Below are 19,254 nucleotides of genomic sequence, written 5' to 3' on the forward strand. Positions count from 1 at the left end.
GACACACAGAGAAAAGACAGGTCTCCAAGGCAGGGACTTCACTGCTATCAAATACTGGTTTATATTCTGCAGAGAAGCTGTTTGCCTCTCCTTGCTGACGTAACTCCCTTACATAGGCAGACATACACCAGAAGAGAAAGAAGGAGGGTACAGGGAACCTCACTGGTGACAAGACCAGATTTGGGGCAGAGTTAACCTCATGCTGTCAGCTGACACTGACGCCTTTCAGGACACTTAGACTCAAACACTACCTGGGAGATTTTAGCATTTCTGCATAGTAATAGAAGCAACAAAAATAACAACCATAAATAATGGCTACATGTGTGTCTAACGTCACACACTTGCTCTCATGTTTTTCTCTGTTTAGTAATTCCTGAGCTACTAATAATAGCTAACAGGAATGATGGTGCTACAGAGCATGGAAAGGAAAGCATTTCACAAAGTGAACTTCCCCAAGATGACCAGTGAGGTGCCGGACAGAAATTACTGTGAAGCTCCTGAACAGTAAAACCAGAATTAACCTCTGCCCTTGTGACTGATCAATGTCTAGTGTCAACCCCGATGTATTTCAGACCCACCCTTCCCTAAAGGTTACCTATTCCAACCTAGTATGTAAATAATTAAACTTTCTCTACACATTGCCAAGATAGGAAGAAGAAAGGCTATTTCTATTCCACGTAACTATAGATAAGCTTGGCCCTCCTTCTATCTCCTGAAATTACAGCCAAAGCTGTGAAGATGGCATGAGGAGGAATCCCTTACTCAGGTGCTAATGTTCCTGCCTGCACTGGATGAAATTTAGAGCTCTGACCCAGCCACTGGGAGGTAACACACGCAGCAGAGACAAAACATTCTTCAAGGCCAAGGTTACCAAGAGGGCATTGCATTACTGTTATGTTTACAGCCAGCCACACCACTGAGAGTGGACAAACTTGCTGAATAAACCACAGACAGGACGCAAAGTTGCCAATCAGAGATAAAAAGGACACATCATAACTGTTCAGATTACCACTTTGTGAAGATTTTAAATATGTTAAGAATTTCAGTAGAGTTTTGATTTTGCTGCATTGTCACAGTCATTGACTCTTGGTTATTTCTAATAAAAACTGGCTAAGGCAACATAGAACAAACTTGGATTGTTCAAGGCTGAACTCAGTAATAACAAAGCATTTCTGTGATAAGGAAATGCACCCTAAATTCAACTGTGGAAAACTTCCTATTCTTAGAGATTAAACCATTTGCAAAACCTGACTTACTAATGTCATTTAAAATGTCATGCCTACAAGAGTATACGTAGTTTCTGTCAATAAAATGCAAAGTACACAAGCAGTCTGGGTTTTGAAAGTCACACAAGCAATGTGAACTATGAACTTCAGGATTCATGAAATCATGATATTTTAAAGTGGGAGGAGAGAAAATATTTTTCTGTCTTGTCCACACCATGAAATATTAAAATGAACAAACTGTAAATATTAAGATTCAGTAAAAATATTTGGGATGCAACATTCAATATTAATGAATTTTCTGCTGAGGAAAAAATCAACAACGAGGCACCATGAAGTCAATAATCCAGTTTTAGTCTGGTTTGCATAATCCAGGAGAATGTCATGTGACTTCAACTGGATGAGACCTGCTCTTTGCAGAAGAATCACCATCTTAAAAGGGACCTCTTTAACTTTTGTCAATTTATCTACTATATACAAAAAAAGTATCTTTCTTTATGATGGTAATGGTAAGGGTTTTTCATTAAGTCAAGTAGTACCAAATCCAGGGTCTCTTTCCAAGCAGCTCACTAAGTGGTGTTGGCAACAGTACACTTTAACACTCGTAATTTATTAACCCCCTAGGTGTTGTAACACAGAGCTAAAGCCACAGACAGGAGGCATTTAGCAAGTTTTATGTGCCACATATTTTTACAGCAAAGGATTTCCTGAGGTGCTTTTCTTGCCTTCCACTTTTTTATGACTTTTTTTCCCCTCATGGTAACTGCCAAGCCTCACAAACTTTGGAGATGCTTCCTTATTTTGCCCTGACACTCTCTCCTGTTTCAGAAAGTGTTGCTATGCATTTATCAAGGAGACATTTAACATATCCTGAGGAATTTTTACCTTTTTCAAATGCTGATTGTGAAGCCCAAGACAAACTTACATGATGGACTCTCCATCCCCAGAAGTGTCCAAGGCCAGGTCGGATGGTGCTGGTCTGGTGGAAGGTGTCCCTGTCCGTGGTGAGGGGTTAGAACTAGATTATCTTTAAGGTCCCTTCCAAGCCAAACCATTCCACGATGCTTTACAGGGCAGTGTCTTGGCTAGAAAGACCAGCTATTCCATATGCTGAAAGGAGACGTAGCAAGGGCAGCTGCCACAATGAGGGGTTTTATAGAAAACACCAAGATGTGCACACTTATCTCTGGTTGCTCCAGCTGAGGAAACAAGATTTTTTATTGTTGTTGTGTGCCACTGGAAGTGGCAGTAGCCCTGCTTTTGTGACTTCTAAGAAAGCCTCGTTTATCAGACACCTTCCTGAGTGCAGTTCTTCTGCATATCAGACCAAAAATGTTCAGTATGCACTTCAAGGTTCAACAGGAGGGGTATCTCCTTTGACCACATCAATGTGATATCAAAGTCAGCCAGGAAAACTACGCATCAAAACCACCTTCAGGCAGGAAGAGATTTAGAGTGTATAACACTATTTAATGTCACTACTAGTTTTATTGTCGCTCCCTCTCTTTTCCTCTATACTCCCACGGAGCCATCAAGAAGCTTTACGTTACTCAGTAAGACAGTGACAGGAACTGAGGAGCATTGTTCTGCTGGGGAGTGTTTATAGGGGTAAGACAGGTGGTTATCCACTCAATTCATAAAGTCAGAAAAAAATTCTTTCCCACTTGAACATTATTGACACTCTAAAATACCCAAAATATGTAATTCCTGTGATATTGGAAGAGTGAAGATGGAAGAAGATGGGAAAGAATACATAACAGGGAAGAAAGGACGCATGTTTTCTGCTTTTGACGTGAAAATAAATCCAAACATGCATTTCATTCAGGGCCTCAATTCAGCTACATAGGGCTGGCAACATTTTCCACTAAGAACAGAGTACATGCATATGACAATTGTGTCATCCTTTGTAAGGCAGCCCAGAGCCACCCAACGCTGAGCCTTTATGACTCCGGGGTTAAGTAACAGGCTCATCCCCACACCCCAAAAGCCGGCTATGCAGGAAAAACACAACTTATTCAGCAACTTAATTGCTTTAATTCACTTGTAATATAACTTGTAACATAGTTGCTAAGATGTCAAGCATTGGGTCACTGCCCTCCCGGGAGCAGCTCGCCCCCCGGGGCAGTGTCCCGGCACTCCGGGCAGGACGGAGGGGCCGGGGGAGGCCCGGAGCGCCCTCAACCCCTGCCGGCCCCGCCGCGCCGGCCCGGCCCGCGCAGCCCGAGCCCCCCGCCCCGCGCTCTCTCGCGAGACTCGGTCGCTGTAGACGCGATGTCCTTTGGGGCACCGGCGAGGGGAGGGCACGGGGGGAGGGAGGCAAAGCCTTGATTGATAGCGGTCTTCACCAATGGGTGGGGGGAGCGGCGGGGTCTTAGCCAATAGCTTCGCTGCGAGCCGAACAGCGAGCCAATAGCGATAGCGGGGGGCGGGGCGCGCCGCTGGCTGATTGATCCCAGCTCTGGCGTTGTTCAGTCGGAGCGAGAACATTCTAGAGGTGAGTACGGGGCAGCCATTGCCGGCTCCCGTCCGCCGCCCCCTCCTGCCTCGGCTGCGCGCCGCTCGCCGCCTCTCCCTCCCCCCTTCCCTCTTCTCCCCCCTCCTCCTCCTCCTCCCTCTCCCTCACAGGTGCCGCCGCTAACGATGCTCCTGATTGTGTCTTGCCCGCAGATTGCCCGGCACCGCTCTCCCTGGTGATACCGCCCGCTCCAGGACGCCGGGACCCGGAGGCTGCGGCGTCCGCCTCCGCCTCCCTCTCCCGTCTGGATATAAGCGCCCCCTCGGCCCTGTTCTCCTCTCACAATCGGCTTCGTCGCAGCCCGGGGCGAGCAGCGTTGGGTTTATGTCTTTATTGGACGAAAACGGTGAGTGTTAGTAGTGGGCTACGGTGGGTAGGGGCAGCGGGGTGAGGGTGGGAGGAACGGGCGGTTGAGGTTGGGCTGGGGCCTCAGGCTGTCGGTGAACGGTGGATATTGACAAAGGTTTTGTGTAACGAAGCGTCCGGGACTTTGACGGGAGAGGAAAGAGAAGCAGTGTGGGGGGCGGTGGGAAACAAACAACAAAAAAACCCACAGCAAAATTTAAATCTAAAAGCCGTAGATCTTCAGCTGCAGGGTAATTGTTTGGTTTGGTGGGGGGCGGGGGCGCGTTTCCTTTTTTTTTTAAATTATTTATTTATATTCATTTCGCCGCCGCCATGCGACGAGACAAGATGGCGGCGGCGGGGCCGCGCCTCCCGCGCTGTGGCGGAGGGGGGGCGGTGGCGCAGTTCCCACCGGCCGCGGGGGGGGCGCTCGGCCCCTCTCCCGAGGGGCGGCCCCGGGGGACACGCGGGGGGCGGCCCGGGGCGGGGGGGGGGGGGGGGTGGAGCGCCCCCGCGGCGCGGCGCATGCGCGGCCAGGGGTGACTCCTCCACGACTCCCAGCGCTGACTCAGTGCTTAATTGCTGCATTTATGACTCACCGCGAGAGGGGCGGGGACGCGGCGCTGTGCGGCAGGGAGTCGGTCTGCCTTCCCGCTCTCTCCTCCGTGCGCGGCATATAGGGGGGTGGTGCTTGGCGTGAGGTGTCGTAGGGACCAGGAGAGGGAGCTTCAGCCTGCAGCAGACAAATGCTGTACTCTGGAAGGAAGGAAAAACGGCACGCTTCTTCTGGGAACTCGGTCACCGAGAGAGCTGCTTCCTCAGCACTTCTGCAAACGCGTGGTCAGGTTACGTGGTGGTTCTTTTTAGACATCCTGGGGAAGGAAACCGTGTGTTTTAAACGGAATCCGCAGTGTACTTTTTGCTGAGGAAGGGTAAAATTGCATCAGGGTTAATAATGTAGACCACAAGGCACGTACCAGTCTATCTGCTTATTGTGTAAAGAAGTTGTAAACCTGACCAGAGGGGTTCAGATCGTGTTGCACCATAGGCACGCTCTTACACATAAATACAAAGAAGGCTTTTTTAATGTGCCAGCGCTTCTCTCATTAACGATAACAACGTGATGACGTGTCAGGATAGCCATGCTCTGTAGTTAGGGTTGCCTGTGTAGTCAACCGGTTGTGGCTTAAGTACTCTTGGATCTGATTATAGAGGCACGTGTTAATTTAAATATGTAAATACTGCTCAAGGCAACGTTAATAATAGGATTCATCCTCCTTCCCCTTCCTCCCTTCCCCCAAGAAAAAAATCAACTGGAAAAGCTGCTGCACTGCTCTGTACCTCTGCATTGCTAGGCTTTCTACAGTGAAGCAACTTCTGTCAGACTTTATCAGGCTTATTGTTAAGTCAGAACTCAACAGAAGCTGCTATGAGAATCCATAAGTGAGAGGGAGAATTACGTAATTTTCAACTCTTTTCCACTCCGATCCAAAAACTCGTAAGCCATGTACAAACTATGTTGGGCTACAGATTGCTGCTGCTTCATCTTATATTTCTCAACATTTTGGCAGACTTCAGTTTGTGTGATAGGTTCATGCTATGATACGGAATTTAAAACGGATTTCCAAATCTTTCTCCTGATTTCCTGTGCCCTTCAGTCTGAAACCATACCACATGACCCTTATGGTGCAAGTCACTGGTCTGCATAATAAATCAGAGTGTGCCCTTTCTTAGTGATCCCAGAACTCCTTCAGGAGTTAATTGTATAAAAAAGTAGTCCTAAGCTGTTTAGTGATTTTAGGGTAGTTAGAGAGGGTGGAAAGTTTTGTGGTGTAGTTAAAGAAAAGTTCCTTAGCAGTACAATCCAAGGCTGTTGTTTTCAGTTCCATAGGTTGAAGAAAGCCGTAGCATAACAAATGTACTTTTCCCTTTTTCTCACCCTAGATACAATCCCTTATATAGCTTTGTAGCAAAAGTAGATTGATGTACATCAAGCTAAACTTAAGTTTTTTTTATTTGTTAACACTTGCAGAGCTGTTGCGCAGCCACTGGTACCTGTATTGGGGAAACATAGCGTACAAGCAAGAACCTTACAGCCTCAGTGGCGAAAATTTTTTCATGTCAGAGACCGAGAACTCTTGCAGTCGTTTATGTCATCCCGTCTTCTCCAGACAGAAGATACCAAAAAACTGCAATCAAAGATCTCTTCATCTTATTGATAAAGCTACTAATAAGGCAAAATGTCTGTCAACGTCAACCGCAGTGTTTCAGATCAGTTCTATCGCTACAAAATGCCCCGTCTGATTGCCAAGGTAACTTCCTAAGCAGCTGTAAGCAGGGAGTGTTCTCCCATAACTGGTTCTCCCAGGAGGGCAAAGAGGCAATGATAATGCTTGGCCACTCGGGAGGGAAGGTGTCCGCTCCTTCAGTCCACATAAGTGCACATTAGGTCCTGGAAGGAGATGCACTTCAAAGCAGAATTTTGGTGTAGTTTAATGGGAAATGCATGCTGGGCTTGGCTGTTGCAGGCATTTAACCTTAAAACATTATTTGTTCTCTAGGTGGAGGGCAAAGGAAATGGAATAAAGACGGTTATAGTCAACATGGTTGACGTTGCAAAGGCGCTTAATCGGCCTCCAACGTGTAAGTAATAGTGTGGAATGACACAGCATTTTTTAATGCTTTCGTGTTTGAAGTGGTAGTGTTAATTAGCTAATAAAGCATTAATACTGTCTTCAAAGATTTGTAAGAAAGAAACATGATTATCTTGGGATGAAATAATGGACAGAAAGAAGCAATAGCCTATTTACTTGCTGTTAAAGAATCACAGTGAAGATATGAACATGGCAGTGACTATAATGCTTTCTTTACAGATCCTACCAAATTTTTTGGTTGTGAGCTGGGAGCACAGACCCAGTTTGATGTTAAGAATGACCGTTACATTGTCAATGGATCTCATGAGGCGAATAAGCTGCAAGACATGTTGGATGGATTCATTAAAAAATTTGTTCTCTGTCCTGAGTGTGAGAATCCTGAAACTGATCTGGTGAGTGCTCTCTGTCCACATCAACAGTGTCACTATGGAAACACTATATTAAATGTTTGTAGAAGTAGTGCAAAGTTAAAAGCAGACTTAAAAACAGACATAGCAGTATCTATGAGCAGAAAATCCAAGTACGCGTTCTTGCACTCTTTGGGAAGGTTTTACATCTCTAATAGTTCCTAACTTAGATAAATTGCTACTTTTAAACTTTGTCTTCAGGGGTGATAACAAAGTATTTAAACCTCTGCCTTAATAATTTGGAGATAATCATGTAGACATTAGGTTTAGGTTTCAGTGCATAATTGTTCTGTAAGATCTAAATTCACTGGAGATTGTTGTCTCTTACAGCATGTCAATCCTAAGAAACAAACTATAGGTAACTCTTGCAAAGCCTGTGGCTATCGAGGCATGCTTGACACAAACCATAAACTCTGCACGTTCATTCTCAAAAACCCTCCTGGTAAGTGCCTTTTCTTTACTTCTGGGGATAAAGAGAACTTCTGTATTGGTGGTGTTATGGAAGTAGAAAAATAAGTGGCTTGCATCTAATTGAAATGTAAGCAGGCACTAGCATACTCTAGAGTATGTTTAAGGATCAAGATGAAGTAGCTGTGCTGGTAGTCTCTTTTCTTATTGTACTGTGTCCTTCCCAAGTAGAGCTATTTGTTAAAAGCTGGGTTTCCCTGTGCAGGACTAAACTTAGGAGGAAGGAAGGTAGTTAGCAGTAGCTCATGGCAGTTGTTCCTTTAAGTCAGTGTTAAGTGTGAGAGTAGGTTGTAAAAACTGTAGTAAATGCAAACTGTAATCTGTGCAAGCAACACTCTGTAGTAAGCATCCAGTTGCCTGCTGCAATTTGAGCTTGCTAGAATAGAAAAGTCTAACCTATTCCAGGGGTCTCTGCTTTGTGAGGTCACCTGTTATATAGACTTGGACAATCTTGGTGACAAGCAAGATTTTGGCTGCAACTGGGGTTTCCCCACCAGATGTACATCTTCCCTGAGTGTGTTTTGGGATGGGTACTACCCATAACTTACAGCTAATGAAAGCATCCAAACCCACTTGGGTGGGGATATGGCAGAGGTGCAGGGACTTTCTAGTTTGCTCTAGTTCATAGAACAAAACATTAAAATTCACTTGCAGAAAGTGGTGACACTGGTACAGGAAAGAAAGAAAAGGAGAAGAAGAACAGAAAAGGCAAGGACAAAGAGAATGGTTCTGTGTCCAGCAATGAGACACTTCCACCCCCACCACCAGAGGAGATTACTCCTCCACAGGTTGTGGTAAGTAGAAGGGAAAGTGGGGAGATAAGGGTGTATGGTGTCTTGCTCCGATTTAAACCTTTGAAATCACTGGCATTCCTTGCTGGTCAACATTGCACCTAAAGGTCTTACTGTATCTGGAACTTAGTGCTGGAATAGAAGGATCCCTGATTCTCCTCTATAGCAGCTTTATCAGCTCATCAGTACTAGGGTTTGTGCTCCTTGTTAAGTGAAAGCTGCCTATCCTTTATCACTTCTTTTCAGGCACCTGGATTGTCTCTTGTGTACTAGGTAGAATGGTAGAACTGCAGTTCAAGTAGCCCTACAGATGGCTATAGACTCGGGTCTAGCTTCCATTACTTCTTTCCTGTTTGCACTTTCTCCATGGTCTTTGACTTGTAAATTGTACTATAAGCATTTCTTTAGTTTTATAAAAGTGCTGTCGTGTCTGTATAATTTCTATCATCACCTAATACTAAGCCTGCAGTAATATTGTGTGAATCTCCTGTTGTACTTTTGTATTTTAGGAGGAGGAGGATGATGATGACTGGGGTGAGGACACAACAGAAGAGGCCCAGAGGCGTAGAATGGATGAAATCAGTGACCATGCAAAGAACCTCACACTTAGTGAAGACCTGGAAAGAACTGTGGAGGAGAGAGTCAACTTACTATTTGATTTTGTAAAGGTAACTGTTCTCTGGTTGTTTGCGTGATATAACCACTCAGGTGTAGTGGTACAAAATGTTTGTAAGGAAACTAAAAGCAATGTGCTCAAGCTTCTGCAGAGTACTGGTTCTACCAGTGGTGGGAAGGGAAGAGTGCAAAGAGTATTAATGCAGACCTCAAGTGGCATTAAAATGTTTCTCTCTGCACCTGTTTCCCTCTAGAAAAAGAAGGAAGAAGGTGTCATCGATACTTCTGACAAAGACATTGTAGCAGAAGCAGAGAGACTGGATGTAAAGGCTATGGGCCCACTTGTTCTCACTGAAGTCCTTTTTGACGAAAAGATTCGTGAACAAATAAGAAAATACAGACGTCACTTCCTTCGTGTAAGCCATCTCTTCTGCACTCATTGTGACAACTGTTTGGAGTTTTGTAGCAGTTGCTTGGTACTATGGGCAAGAATTCTTGAGTTTTTGTAGTGTTTTACTTTTAAACCCCTCCTTAGCTGGGGGCAACTTCTGGGAAAGATTGTATGAACTGTTGTAAACTCCACAATCTCATAGAGCTGCTTCTGCTCTCTATTCAGTCTGGAGAGAAGGTAAAAAAGCTCATTCAGTCACTTTTGCTTTTATCACAATTCTAGTTCTGCCACAACAACAAGAAAGCTCAGAGGTACCTTCTCCATGGCTTTGAGTGTGTGGTAGCCATGCATCAGTCTCAGCTTATTTCGAAAATACCACATATTTTGAAGGAAATGTATGATGCAGATCTTCTGGAAGAAGAAGTCATCCTTGGCTGGGCAGAAAAGGTAAAGGGCAGTATGTAATGTACTGTAGCAGTTAAACACCTGAAGGTAGCGTGTTCAATCTGGCTTCTCCATTCTGGTGTAGCTTGTGCAATGAGAAGCCTCCTTTGCAAAAACAGGCTATGGAAGGCAGTGGGTGAGGTTAGAGTTCCAATTTAAGCAGTTTGGGTACAGTCTGGTGTAAACTCCTTCAGTGTTCACACGAAGTCTCTGTCTTTCAGGCCTCAAAGAAATACGTTTCAAAGGAGCTTGCCAAAGAAATCCGTGTCAAAGCAGAACCATTTATTAAATGGCTAAAGGAAGCTGAAGAAGAATCTTCCGGTAATGAAGAAGAGGATGAAGATGAAAACATAGAGGTAGGAAAGGCTCATTTACTGTCAGCAGCTCCAAGGTTGCACTGTTCCTGCATGCTTAAGTCTTGTAACCTTGTCCTGGTGCATTCTGAAAGGGATTACTTGGGGTATTACTGTGCATGTTGGGAAAAGGAGGAGCATTCCATTTACAATGCTTTGTCAGCGTTGCTGCTAATTGTTGTCAGTTGTCTGTCTGACATCACTGTAATAACTGAAGTGCACCTGGATAGCCCAAGACTGTACCATTCCATAGTGACAGTCTCTTGCACAGTAGCAGCTCATGTAATGTAAGGTTGACAGGAGGTATTGAGCATCGAGTCTCATGTTCTAGATGAGTTGGTGAGGGTGTGTTTGTCAGATAAGCTGATGGCAGAATAACCAGTTTCCTCACAGTTCAGGCCTAGGTAAAATTTGTTGGTTACATTCCAGCTGGCTGTGGCTGGGAGTGTTTTCACATGGGGGTTGGTTGGTTGTTCTCTTCCCAGCATTAGATTATTCTGCTCCGGGGTATGAGATGCTTCTTCCTCCCAGGTGCACGTGCACAGCTCTGCCTTAAAAAGCAGCATGATGAGTGGTGCGTGGCCATGGTCAGGAGGGTGGTTGGGTGTTGGAATTACTCCAGTGCTTAGTGGCAGTAGGTGCTGTAGTTAAAGGAATGCCTTGTCTCCACAGGTGGTGTACTCCACAACTGCCAGTGTACCTAAAGTTGAAACTGTGAAGCCTGCAAACAATAAAGATGATGATATTGATATTGATGCCATTTAAAGTGATGCAACATAGCTTCCAGCATAGTAATGCAAACTTCTCTGCGTTTTCTGCCAGAAGTGTGACTTGTATGTGCACAAGCTGAAATGGCTTAACGTCCTGCTACTTTGTACTCTAAAATGTATCTTTTTACTGTGACTGGTCTTGTGTAACTAAGCCTAATACCAAGGAGTCAGCACGTCGGTGAACTGATCTAGTTTGCAACTGGCATGTTCTATTTTGTTTTTCTAACTTGTGTTGGACACATACTTGGAGCACATTTATACAGTTGTGGAAATAAAGGATTTGGTTTTGGTCAATCTTCATTTATGCCTCAAGCCCCTTATTGCTTTTCCAAGTAAGTATTTACACAGCTCGGTGAAATTCGCAAAGCTGGTCACACAATGACAATCTCCAGAATGAGACAAAAAAAACCCCACCTTAACCCTCGAGACTGTTCCAACAGTGGAGATTTGAAACCTGGGCAAGAAGCAGGTGTTCGGTAATCAACAGTGTGCAACTGCCAGCTTCTTAAAACAGGACAGCTGTCTGTGTTTTTATCTTCGCAGGCTTGGGTTTTTTTAAGCAAACTTCCTCTGGTGTTCACTACATGAGTTGCGTTTTGGCTTGGGTTTTTTTTCCTTTCCTATGGTTTTCAACAGCTCCAAATCCAGGATTAAAGCTGCAGGAGCTGCTACTGCTGCAGTTGGTGTGTACTGCTCCTGAGGAACCAGCTGTTGCTGTGTGTCCAGCTGTGCAGTGTCACTATGGCACAGGCCAAGCGGTGTCCAGCTCCAGCCTCATCTGGGGAGGGAGGGGCAGAGGAGGAGATCTGGCACCTCGAGCCCAAGAAGTCCCCGAAGTTCACTTGCTTATCTCTGGAAGTGAGTGTCCTAAATGCCAGTGTTGAGGAATCAGATTATTTTTAGAAATGGTGAATGAAAAACCTGGGCCATCAAAATCAGGAACCTGGTACGACATGGTGTGTGACAGGTTTTGGCCAGGGAGGAGCTAAGGGTTGGGGTTTTGTTGCCCTTCACAGCTGCCTGCTGGGAAAATTGAGTGGCAAGAGAGTGGGTTTGGGGGTTTTTGTTAGATTCAGTATGAGTAGTTTTGAGAGATCAAGGCTGCACTGCACAGTGAGCTGCTTTTTCTAGTCAGGTTATTCTGGCAGAACTTGGACAAAGGCAAAGAGTGTGCTTGGATAATTACAGCAGGGGTGACTTGGGCTGCAGGTTCTGCTGTTCTGCAGTGTTGTGTTGCATGTGGCCCTGGCAGTGAGTCGTCACTTGGCACTAGCAGGTGTGGCAAACAGCGCTAGAACGATGGGGTAAAGCCCTGAAGCATTTGAAAGTCCCCTTTTATCTTACATGGATTTTTATTGCAGTAATGTAAAAAATACAAGAATTAACATTTTTAATTTAGAGACAGGTTTATTCCTGGCTTCTTTTGTCTAAAAGAAAATCTGTTCTCCACTGGGTTTAAACCAGGTTTGTTTCCGAAGTGTCCATTTTCATGCATGTTTGGGAAACTGGAAGATTAATTACTAACCCCTGTGTGCCCTGGCAGGAAGACCTCTGTTCCTCCTGGTGCAGGCTCATGCCTCCCTTGTGTAGCTGTTGTGAGCACATGCTGATAAGTGTTACTCTCATGACCAGAAGGTTTCTGGGTGAAGGTTTTTTGTGGTGTTGGCTGTTCCCAGTTGTGACACAGTGAAGTACCATTTGGGGGTGGTCAGTCCCATTTCAGGGCAGACTCAGTGGTAGTTGAAAGCTGCCACCAGTCGTGATAATCTCTGGGATTTTGGTTTTTTGCTCTAGGATGTGGAGACTAGCAAGACACACCGGTTCCTTACAGCAAGGAAACTAGGAAATGAATCCACCCAAAAACGTTTTTCATAGGGTCAGTGAACTGATGATGTCATACCAAAGCTGTAGGATGGTAGAGTTGGTGTAAACGGGGTGGGAGCATGCAGGGAATGAAAGCGTTCTTGTCTGTAGTAGCCCACAGGTGGATCAGAGTGAGTGTATCACAAAGTGGTGCCCTAATTTCAGTCATGGTGGAGGCTTCTAGAAGTGCTGAGGCTGCTGCTATGAGATTCCTGGTGCTGAGTTATACTTCTGACCCTATTTTCACATTCATGTTGCTGTTTCTGTCTCGGATCATTAACGGATGATTCCACCAGCTCATAAAAATTTAGTGTTTGTTGTGTGACTATTTCTCTAGGGAAGGAAGTCTGACTTTAAATATGAGTCTTTGAATGTATTGCCTCTGCTATGTGATTAAAAATAACAAGTACATCTTCAAAAGGCAACTTGGGAGTTCAGATAAAATCTGCTCCAAGCAAGCTTCAAAGGTAGACTTCTGGCACCCGGGAAGGAAACAGCATTGGGTGATTTCCCTCGCTTGGTGCTGCACTATCTCCCTGCTAGAAAACCTGTGTGAGCACTGCCTGTGGGCAGGTGGAGAGTCTTGTGGCAGGTCCATCAGCCTCGGCTTTACAAACCCTCATATTCTTGCAGGAGCTTAAATTGGGAGCTTTGCTGCAGCTTGGCAGCCTTTGGCAGTAGCTGCTCTTCATTCAGCATGACAAGGAGGTGCTCCACTGCCAGCTGTGCTTGAGGCTCAGCAGCTTCAACCAGGGTTTGAAATCCTGACTGTTGTGCACGTAAGAAGTAAAGTTGCCTAGTGTTACTTCTATCTGTTAAAGCCTACAAGTTGTCATTAGAGGCCAGTGCATCTGGTAGGACACGTATTAGATAAAAGAGTGCTCTTTGCTCCTGAGCACGCACAGCTCGGGCTTGTAGTGAGGCAAGGACTAAAGATGAGTAAAGTGATTTGAAGGGATTGCAGTAGGCACAGAAATGTGTGCTTTTGTTTTATCTTGCTGTGGTAGTGGCTTCCCTTACCAGTGTAGCCATGATGTGGTGCTCCCACAGAGGTCACCTCTGCTGGGCCACTTGCATGAGGCATTACCACAAGGCTGTCATTCCTCCCCCCTAAGATCTGCCCTGTTCCTTGGGGTAAGAGACTTGCCAAAAGATCCCAATCTCCACCCAAGTCAAACAGCTTGGTTAATTTGTTGCTGTCCAGATGCACCACAGAATTTAAAAAGTTGATTTTTAGATAATGCTTAGCACATGAGTGTATTGCAGTTGTGCAAGTTCTGAACCTTCCCATTTGAAAAGGAGAGGTACCTCTGAAAAGTAGTTAACGTAGTGACCTGTAATGAAATGTCCTTTCATTTGAGGGCTCCTACAAAGCTGTAATAAAGATAACGGGACCTCTGGGCTCTCAGTGAAAGCAGCAAATGGAAATGGCAAGAGAGATGGAACCAAAGTAGCTGACCCACCAATTAGTCTTTCCAATCTGTGGCAGCTGCTTTCTTCACAAACTAATTACTCCCAAAGAGCCTCAGCGGCCTGTTGCTGAGGCTCGACTCCTTGGCCTTCGGTAACACCACTGCACTGTGAAGTTCTGGAACAGAGAACCCAGAAGTAAAGACAAAAAAAAGCAGCTTGAAAACAATGCTCTTCTAAGCCTTATCTGTGAAACACTGCATGGTTAGATTTCAGCTTAAGGTTTATAAAGTTGTTGGAGCTGTTGGGATTACTTACATGCTTGACAGGCTGCTGGCATTGTCTGTGTTTTTCATTCTGGAGATTATCATCTTACTGTCACAGAGGTGTCAGAGTCTGTCTCTTCACCTGGAATTGTTGAGGAGCTGTTCTGGGGCCACGGAGCAGCTTTCCCAGGACTTCGCTTCCCTTCCTAGTGCAGACCAGCACCAGGGTATCTCCACAGCTTCCTTAGAGCTGCTGCAGCTGACGTCCGTTAAGGTCATGGCCCCAGTGCCCAGGTAATGCTGCTTTTAATTCAGTAAAACTCTAAAATGTCTCAGTTTTTTTCAGAGGAAAATCAAAAAACATCTTTAGTGTTCTGGGTTAGGAACCTAAGAAACAGATTCACCCAATCCCTGTCTGTAAACAGAGGGCACTCTTCTTCCTGTTGTAATTAGTGTCAGGGAAACCAAATGAATGCTAAACCATCTTTTCTATACACCAGTTTTTCTACTTGCATGTGCTTCAAAGTCTTACTCAATAGTTAGGGCTCTTTAAGCTTTTTGTTGTGGCTAAATTACCAGTTCTGAGTGTCCTGTGGATGGGATGCCATTCACTTCCAGTGCTGGCCACACAGATCAGCTGTGCCAGGACAGGTTTGGAGTGAAGCCAGCCAGCTGGGTCAGTACGGCAAGGCTGGGACCAGCAAGGCCCAGGGCTGGGCACAGACCTGCCCATGTGGGTGCACAAGCTTTACAAGGGCCCTTGCCCACGTGCCAAGGTGTCTTGGCCCCAGCTGTCTTCTCCCAGGACTTTCTCACTCTGCTCCTCCCACATCACTCAGCTCCAAGGCTACTCACTGCACCACATTGGAGCTTGAACATAGGCTGTCCTGCACCTGCAAGGAGGGGAAAGGTGTTGCAGAGCCTATTCCTACTCCCAGCTCCCTGCGGCTGGAGCTGTTTATTCTGGTGCTAATCTCACCCCATTACTGTGGTGTTAGAGGCATTTTCTGCACAGTATTTTCTCAAGGGGAAAAGAGATGATTCAAAGGAGAGCTCTGGTCTGAGCATAGAGTCGTAGGGCCTACAGCCATACATTCCAAGTAAGGTAAGTATCAGCACAAGAACAACTCAACGGGAGGTTTGTGTGGGTGTTTTATTATTCTCTGTGAGTTTTTGCTTGATACTGTTTTTTATATTTATCTGATATTAATAAAACCTTGATAACTGCTCTGACGTCAATGGAGTTTGGCTTTGATTCTGTGCAATTAAGGCAGACATCTGACATCTTTAAAAGAAACATGAGGAAAGTATACTTCCCCAGGAGAATCCCATCCCTGTGTTGTCAGGGAATTGTTAATGAATTGTTTATTAATTAATAATCACTCTTGTGGACGAAGTCACAGGTATACAAATTGTGAACAGATTAGTTCACATAGGAAAAGACTAAATAAAGAAGTATAATACTAAATGAAAATTCTAAGGGCAGTCTCTGGGACTGGGAAAACTGGATTTAAAGGCTTCCATCTTCTGCTCCTTTGTTCCTTCAGCCTGTGCTCATATTCTGTATCATAAGCCAGAGGAGCTGGTGGTCCCAGCTGGATGTGCTGTGGAACTTGGAGTGGTTGTGGATGGTGGGCAAACACACTCAGGCAAACAGGAGCACAGCTCCAGTGACAGAAAAACACTGCTCTGCTCTGTGTGGGGGGAGTAATGGGATTTTTAACAATCTTAAATTCTTATTTATTAGCTGACATTTAGTACAGGATTTGCATTCTCCATGAACAGGATTGGCTGTATTTTAGTTTTGATTTATTCTGCTGAAAGATGCCTATAAAAGATCCAGAATTCAGAAGGGCAATTTTAAGGAAAAAAACAAAACAAAAACCCTTGACTATTGGTGGATTTCATCAAAATCCCAAGAAACAGTTTCGATAAGATGAACGATGTGGTAGCTGCAGCCAGCTGCAGCTGCTGTCAGGAACACACCAGCTCCAAAGAGCAAAACCCCTGCTTAGGTGGAGCAGTAGAGAAACATGGAAGGGAAACCTCTCTGTGAGGAAAGCACGTTGGATCCTACTCAACAGAGGTCACTGAAGAACGACACCTTCACCTTGCAGTCAGATGGAGGAGCCAAAGTTTTAGCAAGTAGCACAACTTGCTGAAGGTGAGTCCAGGGATAGAAAAAAACGCACCATAAAAAGCAGTAACATATAGAGAGAACTAATCAACTGTGCATTCCTCGTGCTGACTAAAAATCAAGGAGATGGAGGTGTGTTGAGTCCTCCTAACCAGCTCCTGGTCAATCCTGATACCAGAAGATGGGAGCAATGCATTTGACTTGGGCAAAAAAAGGCTGTAGGAAGCAAGCGGTGTTCCTGGAGTCCCCAGAGCTGTGCAGATGGATAACCAGCCTCCGTGAACCTCCTCACTTGCGTGGGCCTGGGGATGCTCTCAGCTTTGCATGGCCAGGTTAGTGTGCCCGGGTGAAACATCTGCTCCAGACCCGTTCCTTGGAGAGGACAGGAGCATGTGGGCTGGGAGGGAGACACAGGGAAGCCACACTCAGCACCACAGGCATGGCTGGCTGCATCCTGGTCCGGGTCAGTGAGAGGGAAGCCAGGAAGTGAAGGTGGCTGTGGTGTGTGGGTGGTGAGGATGGAGAGGTGATCACTGAGGCCTTCCTGTTTAGTAACACCAACAGGCTTTTCCTGGGCAAGGGGGTGGTTTTATCTGAATCACCGAAGGGGAACTGAGTGTTCCTGGTGGGAGGAAAAGTGAGAGAGCAGGTACCTGTCTGTTGTGAGAGCCTTTGTGGGGGCGTTCAGGGATGTGCACTGAGGAGCTGTGGAGCTTCACTAAAACAAGGCACTAACTGCTGCAGTTGCTGGTTTTTTAAGTCTTTTATGATACTGTGTCTGCTGTCTGCCTTTGTTCTTTTTTTTTTTTTTTTTACTTCAGCATTGTGGGGTGGGACTGGGAGACAGAAAGAAGCAGTGGTATCACTAATACCAGAAAACCTGCTCTTCAGGAAAACCTGCAGATGTGTGCAGGATGGGGAAGGAGCGGCTTCACTCATGACCCAACCTGCCCTGCATGCAGAAGGCCAGAGGGTGATGGGGATGACAGGCTCCTTCCTCTGTCTTTCCCATGAATCCATTCTCAGCTCTGGTCAAAGAGGTGCTGTTCAAGGCCTGACTTGATAACCTTCAAGGAGCTACTGGAAGGAAGGTTTCCTCCTGCCTTTCCTGCTCTGTGGGACTTGCTCTGCTGTGGTGTCAAACAACCTGTGCCTTGGTCCAGGGCTGGTCAGCAGTGGTGGGTTTGGAGTTTATAAGGGAGATGCCTGTAGCTGTCAGAGGGCTGACATCGTGGGCCATGCCCTGCGGAGGCACCTGGCTGTCAGAGAAGCCACCAGTGCTGGGAATTTTCCATGACCCACTTTCCCTCCTGAAATTCTGTTTCTCAACAGTGGCAAAGACTCATTTCCCAGGAACATCCGCAGGCGGCAGGAGGGATCCCAGGCAGGACTAACCTTGCTCCCCCCATCACCGTAACACATGCACAGTCCCCTCTGTGTCGTGCTGGGACACGGCCCAGGGGGGCACCGGGATTAGGAGGGCACAGGGGCAGATTTTGAGCCGCCACAAGCCCTGGGTGCCACCTGTGACCCCGAGCGCCCGCCAGTCTCGCCGGGGCAGGGCTGCGTGGGGCGCAGGGATCGTGGCGGGGACTGGGGGATCAGGCTGCCGGAGCTGGGGCCGGGCACTGGCGCGCCTGCAGGGACGGCGAGGGAATGCGGGGTGCCGGGAACGCGGGGTCCCGGGAGTGGGGGGTGCCAGGAATGCGGGGTCCCGGGAGTGCGGGGTGCCAGGAATGCGGGGTCCCGCCCCCGGGGCGCAGGCGAGGGACACCCGCGGCCCCGGCCCCGCGCCGCCCGAAGCGAAGTGGCCGCCAGGGGGCGCCCGCGCGCCGGCGGCGCCGCCCCGGCCCAAAGCGGCCGCGAGGCCGTGACGGACACGGGGGAAGGAAAGGGGGAAAGGATGGAAAAACATAAACCAAACCAACAAAGCCCGAAAGATAAAAGCAAGGCAAAAGAAAATTAAAAAAAAAAAGAGAAAGAAAAGAAAAACAAGGGGGGTGAGGGGGAGGAAGGAAAGAAGAGAAAGAGAAAAAAGAAAAATATAAAAAGAAGAAAGAAAAGGAAAACAAAAAGAAAGAAAAAACACACCAAAAAATCCTCCCCTCCTTCCAATTTTCACACTCCTGTATATTGTCTGGCTACAGATCTACCAGGGTTGGACTTCTCTCTCCCAACACCCACTGAGTTCATGTTGCCTGAGGCACATTTTTGGGTAAGTAAGTGCAAATTTCTCTGTGCTGGATGGAAAGGGGGTTCCAAGCGCCAGCCTCGAACTGCCCCTGCTGGGGTCACACCTGCTGCAGGGCCTCAAGAGATGGGGGAGCCTCAGGACAGGGAGGTGGCACGGTGGCTGCCTTGTCACTCTCCGCCCTAGGATGGCTCAGTCACTGTGATGGACATGTCTCTCTGGAAGGAAACAGTGGGGAGCCATGTGATGGGAAAGGGCATAAGGGTAGTGAAATAATGCTGTATTGAAAGTACTGTCAAGAAAATATTTGAGAGAGAGAGAGGGAGAGCTGCAGCTGCCTCTCCATCACACACAGTCCATGGGTATATCCATGTTACACTCAGGGAGAACTTGCTTTTTTATATCCTCCAG

The 19,254-nt window shown here is 46.5% G+C and overlaps 1 protein-coding gene and 1 non-coding gene across 4 annotated transcripts; both read left to right on the plus strand.

The window, feature by feature from the left end:
- Positions 1 to 3,629: 3,629 nt before the first annotated feature.
- On the plus strand, positions 3,630 to 11,276 carry EIF5 (eukaryotic translation initiation factor 5). Of its 3 annotated transcripts, XM_042047318.1 has the most exons (13): positions 3,630 to 3,717; positions 3,891 to 4,084; positions 5,386 to 5,581; positions 6,116 to 6,395; positions 6,645 to 6,726; positions 6,957 to 7,129; positions 7,475 to 7,586; positions 8,267 to 8,406; positions 8,913 to 9,071; positions 9,273 to 9,434; positions 9,692 to 9,856; positions 10,075 to 10,209; positions 10,879 to 11,276. In XM_042047318.1, exons 4-13 carry the CDS (start codon positions 6,324 to 6,326, stop codon positions 10,969 to 10,971), a joined length of 1,293 nt encoding a protein of 430 aa, XP_041903252.1. In that variant the 5' UTR covers positions 3,630 to 3,717; positions 3,891 to 4,084; positions 5,386 to 5,581; positions 6,116 to 6,323; the 3' UTR covers positions 10,972 to 11,276. The 3 variants fall into 3 exon arrangements, with proteins under 3 accessions (XP_041903252.1, XP_041903251.1, XP_041903250.1); XM_042047317.1 differs by lacking the exon at positions 5,386 to 5,581; XM_042047316.1 differs by lacking the exons at positions 3,630 to 3,717; positions 5,386 to 5,581 and having other exon boundaries at positions 3,772 to 4,084.
- Positions 7,939 to 8,062, plus strand: LOC121674249. Its single transcript, XR_006019502.1, has one exon. It is a non-coding gene; the product is annotated as a small nucleolar RNA SNORA28 (small nucleolar RNA).
- Positions 11,277 to 19,254: the final 7,978 nt, after the last annotated feature.

This window comes from Corvus kubaryi, unplaced genomic scaffold, assembly GCF_017639235.1.
Source record: "Corvus kubaryi isolate FWS band 111438036 unplaced genomic scaffold, C.kubaryi_AGA036_p1.0 66, whole genome shotgun sequence".
NCBI lineage: Eukaryota > Metazoa > Chordata > Aves > Passeriformes > Corvidae > Corvus > Corvus kubaryi.

Excerpts from the sequence above, each read along its gene's own strand:
- EIF5 (XM_042047318.1), top strand. The coding sequence starts at position 6,324 with ATGTCTGTCAACGTCAACCGCAGTGTTTCAGATCAGTTCTATCGCTAC. Across the intron at positions 7,130-7,474 it reads AGAATCCTGAAACTGATCTG|CATGTCAATCCTAAGAAACA; the intron begins GTGAGTGCTCTC and ends TGTCTCTTACAG. Across the intron at positions 9,857-10,074 it reads TCCTTGGCTGGGCAGAAAAG|GCCTCAAAGAAATACGTTTC; the intron begins GTAAAGGGCAGT and ends TCTGTCTTTCAG.